Below are 12947 nucleotides of genomic sequence, written 5' to 3' on the forward strand. Positions count from 1 at the left end.
ATTAAAATATATTATTTTATAAAGTAATATAAAAAGTTTAAATTATTTTTTTATCTATATTGTTCTTCAATCTTTTTAAATTAATTGTTCGGCCAAAGGTATAAATAAAAAAGTTGAAATATATTTGTTCATTTTTTTTAAAGGTTATAAAAGGTTTTTTTTACAAAATTGGACGTATGTGTTTGGGTTAAAATATATTTATTTATTTATTGATAAATAATCAGGAGGTTTAAATGAAACTAAATTATTTTCGGATAACTACGAGTATTTTATTATTTTAAAAAACTACATACTCCCGACGTTTCGGTTACTTTGCAGCAACTGTAATCACTGCAATGAAACCTTGTTTTTTTTAAATAAAATATGCGTAATAATCCGAAAAATATTAGTTTCATTTAAATGAATACTCGCGAAAGTATTAAATATCATTATGTGAATCAGTCCGGACTGGTAATCGCCAACAAGGAGGTTGTCATAGTAGAATGTTTTATTATATTTTTACAATATTAAATATTTAAACAATTTCCATACTTTTAAAATATTTTGATGATTAATACTTTAAGTATTTTTATTTAAAAGCACTAACAAGTGAAAAATTAAAGGGTTTTGAATTTTTCATGTCAATATTGCAAATTGTTTTCTTTTTAATATACGGAAAATGAATATATTTTTAAATATAAATATATTTTAAAATAGATAAATACAACGGTAATGACTTTGTAATGTATATAAAGTAACTGAAATCTAAATTAAAAAATAAGGTTTAAAATAAAATAAAATGTGATAACATCTTTAATTAATAATGTCAATAAAAAAAGCCAACAAAAATAAAAATATAAAATGTTATTTTCTTTTGTCGTTATCTCGTGTATATTCCTCAATAGCTGATCTCAACATTTTTTCTAATTTATCCCGATCTCTGGCACTTGTCTTCGATATCCTACCCATGATAACATAATTTATGACCTTGTCCGTTTCACTGTCAATAAATAGTTTATCGTCTGTACCATAATCTTTTAAATCGGAAATATAATCTTGAAATAAAATGTGTTCTTTTAGAGTAAATATTGCATCCATGGCCTTAATGAAGGCTGTCTTGTGTTCTTTTGGCTTGTTAAATTCATCTCGATAAAAAAGGAATTCGTTTTTTAAATCTTCTCTATACATTTTACTAATAAACCGAATATGTCGTGCAAACCTTCTAGCATATTTGTTCTCTACTTTACTTAGGTATTTATATAGCGTTCTACAAAACTTTGATAACCTTTTCTCAGGAAATGTTGTAGTGAGCAAATCTAGAAGGCTACGTATAAAATTTTCGAAAATACCTTCCGATCTTACATTAGATTTCTTTTCCATAAAAGAAAGTAACAACAATGGCTCGTTGGGTTTATTTACATTTGTAAGACCCGAAATACTTAACGAACAACCGATGTCTAGGTTTACTAAAAATATTATACAGACACTTAATACAAAAAACATTTTCACTGTGGCAACATTGATAACAGCAGAAAAACTAAAAGTAAATTTCACGGTATGAAATGTAATTTTAATGTTTCACTATTTAATAGTTTATTTAAAAGGCCTTGATAACACACATATTAATTACACTTAATTTTTGACGAAATATTATGTTGGAGTAAGACTCATTAGTTATAACTTTATTTTCTTACATTGATACGACTTCTTTATTCCAGATAAAATTTAAAATAAAATTAATAGCTAGAGGAAAAGAAATACAAAATGAGAACAAGGCAAATGTTTCCGTTCATTTAATAAACAAATTTGTCGTAAACAGATTTCCTTCACATTTAAAACAATTAATGCTTTGTTTTATTAATATATTCTGTAATAGCATCATTGAATTTCAATAGAATATCTTTTTTTACATCATCACTTAATTTACTAATGGTATAGAAAATCATATCAAAAACATCCCTCGTCGGTTTACCGATATGACGTTTTATTTTGCGTCCATATTTTTTTAATCTATAAATGTACACATCCATTTTTATATCCTGTCTTACGTTATAAAGAGAGTTCAATGCTTTAAATAACTCTTTTCTCTTTGGTTTATTTTCTGATACAATGTTTTTAAAGTTTTTAACTTTTGTCTTTATAATTTTACCGTTATAAGCCGATAAAATATGAAGACCCTTGGCAAATCTTCTAATCATCATTTTCATAAGAAAGCCCGATCCAAAACCTTTTAGACTCTTTGCAATTATTTCCATAAAATTCGGAATTCTAGAGTCCGAGAAGTCTTCTAATATGACGTCACATACCTTTATAAGAAAATTAAAGAGAGGACCATACGTCTCTGGTCGTGGCGGTAGAGATGTTTTTAAAATAATTGGTCTTAAAATTAGAGAATCGTTTATGTCTTGACCACTAACATCCGAGTGATCTTTTTTTAGATCTACGTTTTCCTTATAGTCTTCTTTTGAACTTAAAACACTCGAAAATAAGCAGTTATATAAAAAATAGGCAGAAATAATTTTCATGGTTCTTCCACTTGGGGCTTAGTAAAAATATCCTTTATAAGTCCAATAACTAAAGAACATTCTCATACATTTCTTTATCTGAAACAAATATGTATCATAAAAAATCAGGTTACTCAAATAAAATGATTTCGTACACGCTTCACGAGACGATGTCTGTTATAATTATGTAAATATTTAGATTGTAAATTATAATCACCCTCCAAACGACAGCAGTCAGTAAAGCAGCTAAAAGATATTGCTCTGATGCTATTAAAATGCAACCGAATACCATAGCGTCAAATGTTGCCAGATTCCATTCTTCACCCATCCTAAAATCATTTTTTTTTTATTTATTTGAAATACCACAAGTTTGTAGTAAAAAAAAAATTGTTAGAATTACCAAGTGGTAGAAAATAGTGACGGTATTGATACGTTATTGTCGTAAAGCAAAATACTAGTATTTCCGCCTTCACGCTCTGTGAGTTCAATGTCCAACAAACGTTCTAAAACCGTCCTCTCATTAGCAACCCAGCTGAGACCATCTAAGGCCTAAAACAAAACTTAAAATTCAAAATTAAGTTCAATTTATTTAAATTTCAATAACAAAAGTCTTACCCTTTCAAAAAATGCTCCAAGGAATTGAGATAAAACAGTCTGATTGGCGAGGCCGTCAATGTAGTCACCTGAACATTTTTTGTGTTTTTTTCATAAAAGTAGTACAAATATGGAGAAGTATATAGTTACAATATATATCGATTATAATAGTACTCACTGGAGTTTTTCAGTTTAACGAAAGCGTTCCTGAAAATACCATAAAGAATATTTAGATTTGGTGTATATTTTTAACAGTTTTTTTTTCCAGACAATTACATTTTCATTACTACCTCAAGTGTGGTGAACAAATAAGACGACAATGTGGCAGGGTATGCGATATTGACCTCATTTCCAAATCATCATTACTGAAAAAAAATCTTAAATTATTAAAATTATGATTATTTATAACAAATATCTAAAAGGGATTTTCACGTAAAATTCCATTTGTAAGGAAAGAAATTTAAACTCACCGCCCATTCACATAATGTGCATAATATTCATATTGGAACACCAGCAGTGATATTTCTAAATTTATGCACAGCTTGCCCAACCTAGTTGTGTTCGGCGTAAAAAACTTTTCTTTTAATATAAATACCAATGAGACACAACAGTAGAAGATCCACCAAACCAATGTTGCCATTACCCATTTATAACCTTGACTGTTTGACGGGTAAGATTCATATTGGTTCAGGAGCTAGAAATTGCAATATAATATGTATCAATGACATATACATACATATATAGGTATGACGTCATTCTTTACGATTTGGTAAAAGAAAATTTTTAAGTAACATTAATGATGTTCGTGATAGCTTAGATGTTTAGTTTTAAAATTGACTATCATTGTAAGCACGTTAAATAAAAAAAAAAAATATACCCTTTCAAAATCACAAATTTAGCGAGATGAAAACTTTTAAACGTAAACACATTTTAACCTAAAAATAAGTAGTCACAAAGAAACAACTTTTAAAATAACCTTTAACAATAAATTTTAACCGAAGTTTCAGTGTTTATTATATGTTCTGATACATCATAAGCATTACAACACTACTTACATATAAAGCAAGTACTGTAATAGTGACTGTATAACTGGGAGGTACTCGACGTTTCGTCTGCATACTCATCAGTTCGGAAACCAACAAGTCTATTTTCCAATAATTCTCTTTAATAGATGGCGCTAATAACAGAAACGTCAAAGTTTATATGTTACAAAGTAGAAAAAAGGATTATTTACTTCTATAACATAATTATATCCGTTTTAAATATCACGAATTACATATACAACCTAATTTTTAATTAAGTAAATAAGTATTAATAATTAATAAAAGGCTATTAGTATTAAGACATATTTACCTCGTACTAATGGATTGTATTGCGACCAATCTATGAATATAACTTCGCAACGACACTGATTCCAATGTATCCACAAAACTTTAAGAAACTGAAATGAATCGTTGATGTCCGCCGAGAAAGGTTTAGAAAAAAGGTGCAAATATTTAATCATTACTATAAATAACCTTCGATAAATAGTAAAAGTATAATGTAATATTTTATATCCTTTTATATTAAGAAGTAAAAAAGTTAAGAAATAAATAAGTATAACATGAATGAGTCAATAATATTTTCTTTAAAACTTTTACCTAAGCTAAAACCACGTGGAAAAAATATTCATAGCAAGAATTTGTGTCGTCAAAGTAATAACTGAGTGTATCCAGTTTTTGATCCTTAAATTTTCTTATAAACAATACAAATGAACTAGGTACAAACAAACTAGGCATATGAAGGAAAAACTATAAGTTTTATGTGTTTAGTTTGACGATGCTAACTCATAGTAAAGGTATGGACTGCAATACATATTTAATTGTTGGTGATTTTTTTTCTATCGATACAAAACCTATTTATCATCACCTTCATACTAAGAACAGCATATATCATTGATCTAATCAGATGTTCTTCATCTTTTGAGAGCGGGAGAGTTACACTGAGAGTCCCAGCTTCCGAGCATAAAGCGTGAAGAGATGAAATAAACGTTGCCTGAATTGATAATAAAGAAATTAATAAATGTTATATTACAAAACATTTGTTCTAGAAACTTCTATGACGATCTGTTTTTAAATATATGAATGTTTGTTTCAAACGAGCAGCCCAACTTTAATTCAGTTATTCAAAATTGTCGCATCAATTAAATTGTTTATTCAATTGATTAAGTCATAGTGAGTTATGCTATGAATGTTACGGAATTAAATATCTCGGCTTGAATACCGCTTGTGGAGATAAATATTTGTCATAGTAAAGATTTAATTTGAGTTATACCAATATCAGAGAAAATTATTGGGCACAAAACTTGATACGTCTACCATGGAATAAGCACAATTGTCAATGGTATTTATTTAAGAAATGAGAACATTACTCACAATATAAAGAGCATCGGCCACATAACCACAAAATAAAGGCACTATTATGAAGTGTTTTGCCCCACGACGCGTGGCCCCTCGCCATTGAACTAAACTATAAACCACAAAGATCGATGATAACACAGCTCCTGATATCTACGGATTGAATACAGAAATCAATAATGCGCCTAAAATAGTGACTTCCAAGAAAGATTCTTTACTTGTAACTTATTTTTTACACGATTCCTCTTACTTCCAAGTTAGTTGTCACCCCGGCGTCAGGCATTTGATGTTCCACTATCATCGATGTTGTGATAGTATCGGATGATGGATGTTTTAAAGCATATTGAATCTCTAGAAGTAACTGAACTTTTAAAGCACCTTCACTATAGACATCGCGATCAATTCTGGAAATACGAATTTAAAGCTTTGCATTTATTTTTAACAAGAACATTGTTGTCGCGGTATTTTTTCTATAGTGATTATTATAATGTCCTATTAGTAGAGGTTTTGCGGCTTATTTTTTTGGGACGAAAATTTCTCTATACTTTTATAACATACTTTTCTTTATTTATTAGTATGTTCAACGATTTCAATTCACTTTCGTTGAGAGCACTTAATCTAAATATAATTTTAAAAGAAATCAGAGTTGACATTGAACGAGAACTACATACATTATATACTATATTTATCATTATATTATATCGATGGCGGTAAATGATAAATAGCAGGACCAACTGACAGACATTTACATCTCGTCTGCCCGGGATCACGGTTGCTGACAAGTAACCGAAACGTCGGGAGTATGAAGTTTTTTACAAGAATAAAGCACGCGTAGTATATCCGAATATTAGTTTCATTTAAATTAATAAAACTCGGGAAACTCTTAGATCTCATTATATACTATATGTTAGCAGATGAAAAACAGTTGTAAAAAATATTGTTGTTTCCAATAAACGAACCTCGAACTTCACGACAACGAAGTCAAATGACGCGAGAAATCTTAACTTGATTATTAAAGAGAAAAATTGTTGGTAAATATAACATATACGGCTTCCATATCATACAAATTTTTGCTTATTAATATCTATTTTCTTACCTCACACTTAAAAGTATATTTCTTAAGTACACCGTGCTCGTTGTATTCGTTGTAGTGGAAAGAAATTTGTTTATTAAAAAAAACTTTCTAAACTTATTAGAAGACCACGACCTTCTCTACAAACACGAATACAAAGAATTAATTAAATATTACGTCTTTGAATCCCCGATGACGTCATTAAGTAGATTAAATTCATCAAATTAGTATATTAAAATGTTAACATTATAGTCCTCACGATTGAGTTAGTTACCTCCTGTTTTATGTGAGCGGTGAGACGGAAGGCCGCGACTTACTTCGAGGTATTACGCACAGATATATACGCACACGAGGTATTTGAGAACAAATAAATCTAAGGATAAGCAAGTCTAAATTCATCTTCTTAATGTGACGGGTAAAATTTTATATTACATTTTTTAATTTAAGAGCTAAACAAAAATAAACAAGCATTTAAAAGTAACAAAAATTATAAATACTATGAGAACAAAAATGGTTTAATATTTATATACAGAAGTAAATACATTAGTAATTTTAAAAAGTAATAAAAATAGATTTTTGCGTTGTTTTAGTTGAAAACTTTGTAGGCGGGTTCGTGAAGAAAATACAATATTTTTTTTAAAAACGAACTTCAAACTTAAATTCTTTTGTTTATTTTTTGTATGTATGTACTTCAAACTGGTCTAGTCGCTTTTCCCTTGAGACAAAAAAAAATATATTTGTTGTAGTATTGTCGGACCTATTCTAGGATATCAACATCTTGTGGGTTAGGTAGAAACTGTCTCGAACTGTTGTATTATGACAAAATAGGTTAATTTAACACGTAATTACTTACCACGTCCAGCCGCTCACATACCTCAGGAGGTGTCTAGCATTCTATATTTAATTTATGTTACTATTTATATTTTGATTATAAAAAATACATACATCGACGTAATAGCCGCTAGGCTTCCGTATGACTATTGGAAGGGATTTAAGTGTTTCTTTATATTGTACATAAATCTCAAAAATATCACCATAGTCCGTGGAAAACACTTCTGATACATTTCTTACACATTCACGTCTAAAATATAAATGAAAAAAAAACATTAATGTTACTATCCTGTTCACTAATCTCATATTGTAAAATCAATAAATAGTATACTGTAGAGATTATTACAGCATTTATTTTTAATGGAACTAATAATATATTTTTTATACATGGAAACCCTAAAGTGAAAACTTCGATCATATATTTTTGAATATGATTGGATATCACAAAAATCTTTATCAAAATATAATAAGCTAAACGGATTTTTAATTCTAGTAACATTCTATCATACAAACTCATATTAGGCCCGACATGTAAAAAAATAATATAAACTTACCTAAAATAAGCGCCTATTTTAATTTTCATAGAGGGTAAACATTTTTGAAAAAGTTTGTTAGTGTTCTGAAAAATTTTAAATCCTCCGCCGGATGTATGTGTTGCCAGAGTTAAGTCTAAAGTTTTCTAGAAATATTTTACGTTACATCTTAATAAAATGTTATTTCTAAATTTAAAAATATTACACATGAATAATAATCTCACCATAGAAAGAGGCAACGCTAAATCTGCCTTATTGTTTTTGAAGTCGTCAGTAGTAAGTAATGGCAAACCTATAAATAAGAATTTAAAGGTATAAAGCACTGATTTGAATTGACGAGTCAAAATTTAACTTAATGACGTCGGCAGAACTTCTGTAACGTTTCATAAAATTCGTAATTTAAGCGGAAAGTTGTTAAAAAATTTATGTAAATTCTAGTTTACCTTTAAAGCTGGTCAAATTACTTTGTATCCAGAGTCTACAGGGACCGGCTGGATGGTAAGTATAATGATTGCGGACACAGACGCTCGCTAAACTACGACACGCACGGTAGTCTTGTTTCTAGAATAAATAAATGCTAATTTTATAAAACGTTTAATAAATTAACACGGATATTAATAGAGACAACTAACAAATATATATATGTTTATGTGTGTAATTCGATAACTAATAGTAGGTGCTTAACATAAAAAAAATTAAGTTATGAAACGACACTATAAATGTTTTTTCTCTTATTTATTCGTTTATTATATTAAAATGTTAGTAGTTTATGGAAAGTTTCAATACTCACAGTACATAAATATTCCAATTTTATAAATTCTAAAACTTCGTCTGGATGTAATATGTTTTCCGAGTACTTAGGTCTGTCTAGAACGTATTTCCTTGGTATACAATTTCCTTTAACTACTATTTCATATTTCTTACAAGAACACGCTTCACACCAAACGCAACGATTGTTTACAGCTTTATAACGGCGGGCACATTTTACACATTGAACCTCCTTCATGGGAGATCCGTCAAAATTTTGAGTCACTGAAATCAAAAAAATAACACACGATTAAAGAATTAAAATATGTAATCTATTAAAAAGACAATAACTTACGAAAGCAAGAAAAATATAAAATTGAATTTTTTTTATTATTTTATAGATATTTATATTTCGCAAAAAACATTACTACCTAAAGACATTTTTACCCGAAATGTAATCATTAGGACATTTCCTACAAACAATACGGCCGGCAGAACTCTGGCATCTACGAGAAACACAAGAATTCCCATCGCTTGAGACAATTTCTGTTATATTACATGGTTTGCATTTTGATATGCCGCTCGGAACGCTATGCTCCGAACAGGAACACCCAAACCCTGAAACCAACAACAGCCACTTAAATATTATAAACATACTTTTTCAAAACAGTTATTCTATATTTAAAAAATATTGTGAAAGGCATTTATTTCAGCGAGTTACACTATTGGCTCTTATGCAATAAAATGATAAATCTCACCATCGGTTGACGTGACCAGAGATGCATTAGCGGGACAAGCCAGGCAATCCATCAAGCTTGGTTCATAAAAGTGTCCAATACCACAATTACCAGGCACTTTGAAACCGTGTACGGCATTTAATATGATCAAAACAAAAAACATTTTATTTTCCAAGCAACAGATTACGGATGATAACGTCTACTTAGATGTACACATTTCCTTTTTACTTTGAAAGATAATAAGGAAGTACTGCCCGTCTCCACCATAAAACAGTTGTATTATGCGAAATTTACTAGAAATACCCGGGGACAAAACTAATAGGTGTTTATTACATGCTCTGTGGTAGGCCCGCGTTTGTTTACGTAATACTACCCATCGTTGCCTAGATACGAATAGGGGAAGTCGCTTAAATATATCCATTTTATTTTTTAGAAATAATAATATTTTTCCAATAGAATAATAAATAATGAAACAACCTTTTTTTTAAAAAAAAAAGCGATAATTACGAAAATATATGATTCTTTAAATATTTCCAAACTTAAATTTACTTATAAACTCATTAACTTATAGTTATAATTGAATTGTATGAAATAAACTTTAGTTAGTGAGAAATACTCCTAAAGGAGTTTGTGGAAAATCATGTTTGTTTTACAATTGCACGTATGTTTATGTTCATTTTAAAAAGGAACGTTCCCTCTGGATTAACTAAAAGTAACCTTTAATTGATTCTAACCCCCGGAACATACACAAGTAATTTTTAACACGCTAGTAAATTAAATCTTCATGTATTCATGATTATACATCCTTTAGCAACACGTGTTGCTGTGTTTTACCCTTTGGCTCATAACTTGCTCTCATTTGTAATATCGTTATTCCCCTTCATTTAGTTCTTCAGCAGTGTTTAGAATTAATAATTTCAACATTTTACGATTAATATTATTGATTCTAAACAGCTTTAACAGTCATAATTCTCTAAATATTATTACGAATATAAAATAAAAAATCAATCTCTTTGATGCAACCTTATTTATCGTGTGAATAAGTGGACATTAAAATATATCTTTATTTTAACACATTATTTCTTTGAAGTTGGTTAAAACGCTGATATACCATACCAAAACACCCTCGTTTATTTTGCATTCGCATCCATCAAAAATAAAAGCTTTTTGATAAATCTAACGTAGCTTACTTTTAAAATGCATGATTTATCACTCAAACAAAATAGACAAGACTTTTATTTCAAAATGTTTTCACTACGAACATTTATTTTGTTCTCATGATACAGACCTCAGTAAAAGATGTATTGGATTAAGTTTATTTTAACAGTTCCATATTTTATTCAAATAAACGCAAAATTAAGCGTGCAAAATAACGACAAAGAAAAATATGAAGATTATATGCAGATGGCTAGTGAAATAGCTAATCACAGTTTCAACTATAGAATACAAACAGTGATTGTATGGAACGACGTGGACGAATTTGTTGTAAATAAATTCATAAAATCTTATAAAGGCACAGTAATGATGGAAAAGAGAAATGCTCTCCGTCCACAACAAGTTGTCTTGATCATCAAAACCTATTATTCTTTAATAAAAATTCTTTATCACCTAAAACCTGATCTAAAAGGGAAGACTCTTCTTGAAAGTGAAGCAAAATTTCTCATAATTCTTCTGTCCTATCCGCATAGACTAGAAAAGATCAATAAACTACTCTGGAGCTATTACGCAACAGACGTTGTTATTTTAATCAGAGATAAGAGACAAAACATCGCTTTATACACATACTTCCCTTACAAGAACCCTATGAGTTGTCAGAACGTCGAACCGACTCTCATGGGTTTCTGGGAGAATGGAACAATACTTTCGAAAGATTTATATCCTAATAAAATGAGCAACATGCAGGAATGTCCGCTATATATTTCAACTAACAAAGTATTTCATCCAACAACAGAACACAAAATAACTGGAGAAATTATCAAAAGAGAAATCATCAGATTGCTTAGGGATGCCATGAATTTCACACCAATTATTTCGACAAGAGATTACCTCTCTATCGACTCCGATGAAGCAAAGATTTGGTCGGAGACGGTTAACGACATAATAACAGGTTCTTCAAACATATCAACCTGCAGTATTTTGCCATTTATGGATAGATTAGGATTCCTTGACTATTCGGTACCCTATTTTAGAGTAACATTAGCGTGGCTTGCTCCTTCTCTCGTGCCCAGGCAAATTTGGTGGCGCCTTTTAACTCCATTAAATGGATATTTATGGCTGGTTCTCTTACTTGTCGTATTCATAGTTAAATCCGTTCCATTTCTTATGAAATTTTCTTACGTGAAAAAGTTTATAAAAAAACATTTTAAGGATGCTGAGAAATTACATAGCATTACAATAAGAATTTGGGCTGTGATGATGGGACAACCAATTAGAGTAACGCCAAGACGCTTTAGAGATTTTTATGTTCTTGGTCTGTGGATATGGTTTACATTTGTTGTGCGAAATGCATATCAAAGTGTTTTGATTGGAGCCTTAAAATCTGACGTCACTGTTGGAAAGTTTACAAACCTTAAGGAAGCTCACGATTATGGGTACAAATTCGGTGGTAGAGCTGGAGTTTTGGCTCATTTTGAACATGATCCTTTGATACGTGAGGGGTTCCAAATAATACCAGAGTCCGAATTCGAGAAAGTTTTACAAGAGATACTGGGTGAAAGAAAAAAGTTTTTACTCGCCGTATCATTAGATTACGTATTTGCTTATTGTATATCCCATGGGATTAATGAGAATGATTGTGGCTACGTTCTGCCAGACTCCATCATGGCGATTCCTTCAATGGTATGGATGCCTAAAAACTCTCCATTCAAAAGGTCAATATCTCTGTGGCTTCCCCGTCTCCTTGAGAGTGGTTTACTAAATAAATATGATGTTAATATACCCATTATTACTACTTTAAAAACACGTGAACCGAGTCCTCTAACGAGTACTCAAATCAGCAGTTGTTTGCTTTGCCTTGTTGTTGGTTATGTTGTGTCGGTTTTAATGCTTCTTCTAGAGATTATAAAATTTAAAATACTTAAAACCAAAACGTTTGAGAAATTTAAACGACGAAGCATAATTATTAATGTCTAAGTTTTAATTTTGTTATGAAATTTATTTTCCACTGACCTTTAAAAAATTTATATATGTATTTCAAAAGAATACAAAATTTAGTATTAATTTGTATCATTAAATTAAGAACAAAATTAGAATTTTCTAAATGATACAGAATAATTATTGTGACTTTCGGAATGACACTAATTAAAAAGTAAACATTTTTCATTCAAAAAGTAAACCTTTTTGAAGCTTAAACTTTTTGATTTGTGCTTTTTTACTTCATTAAGCATTAGAAATAGACATGGTGTTTCACCGCTATTATTGTTTTCATTGATGTTTGTGACTTGGTGTTTGAATGAATATATTTTAATCAAAATAAAACTCACACTTTAACAATGTACGTATTTTATTTATTTCATTACATTGATTTTTTTATAATCGTCATATCTAATTGACTT

At 29.7% G+C, this 12947-nt stretch overlaps 2 protein-coding genes across 2 annotated transcripts; one reads left to right on the top strand and one right to left on the bottom strand.

The window, feature by feature from the left end:
• Window positions 1-762: 762 nt before the first annotated feature.
• On the bottom strand, window positions 763-9556 carry LOC116772016 (uncharacterized). The gene is made up of 20 exons (XM_061528268.1): window positions 9415-9556; window positions 9104-9274; window positions 8700-8941; window positions 8353-8470; window positions 8134-8201; window positions 7931-8055; window positions 7491-7626; window positions 6570-6685; window positions 5724-5877; window positions 5492-5626; window positions 4986-5111; window positions 4431-4518; window positions 4133-4254; window positions 3548-3771; window positions 3368-3442; window positions 3256-3284; window positions 3099-3166; window positions 2884-3032; window positions 2701-2812; window positions 763-2582 (listed from the first exon to the last, which is right to left on the bottom strand). Exons 1-20 carry the CDS (start codon window positions 9554-9556, stop codon window positions 2523-2525), a joined length of 2460 nt encoding a protein of 819 aa, XP_061384252.1. The 3' UTR covers window positions 763-2522.
• A 1241-nt stretch (window positions 9557-10797) lies between these two features.
• LOC116772199 (uncharacterized) lies at window positions 10798-12551 on the top strand. Its single transcript, XM_032664303.2, has one exon. The coding sequence runs from the start codon at window positions 10798-10800 to the stop codon at window positions 12523-12525; it is 1728 nt and encodes a 575-aa protein (XP_032520194.2). The 3' UTR covers window positions 12526-12551.
• Window positions 12552-12947: the final 396 nt, after the last annotated feature.

Source organism: Danaus plexippus, assembly GCF_018135715.1.
Source record: "Danaus plexippus chromosome 16 unlocalized genomic scaffold, MEX_DaPlex mxdp_31, whole genome shotgun sequence".
Classification (NCBI taxonomy): Eukaryota; Metazoa; Arthropoda; class Insecta; order Lepidoptera; family Nymphalidae; genus Danaus; species Danaus plexippus.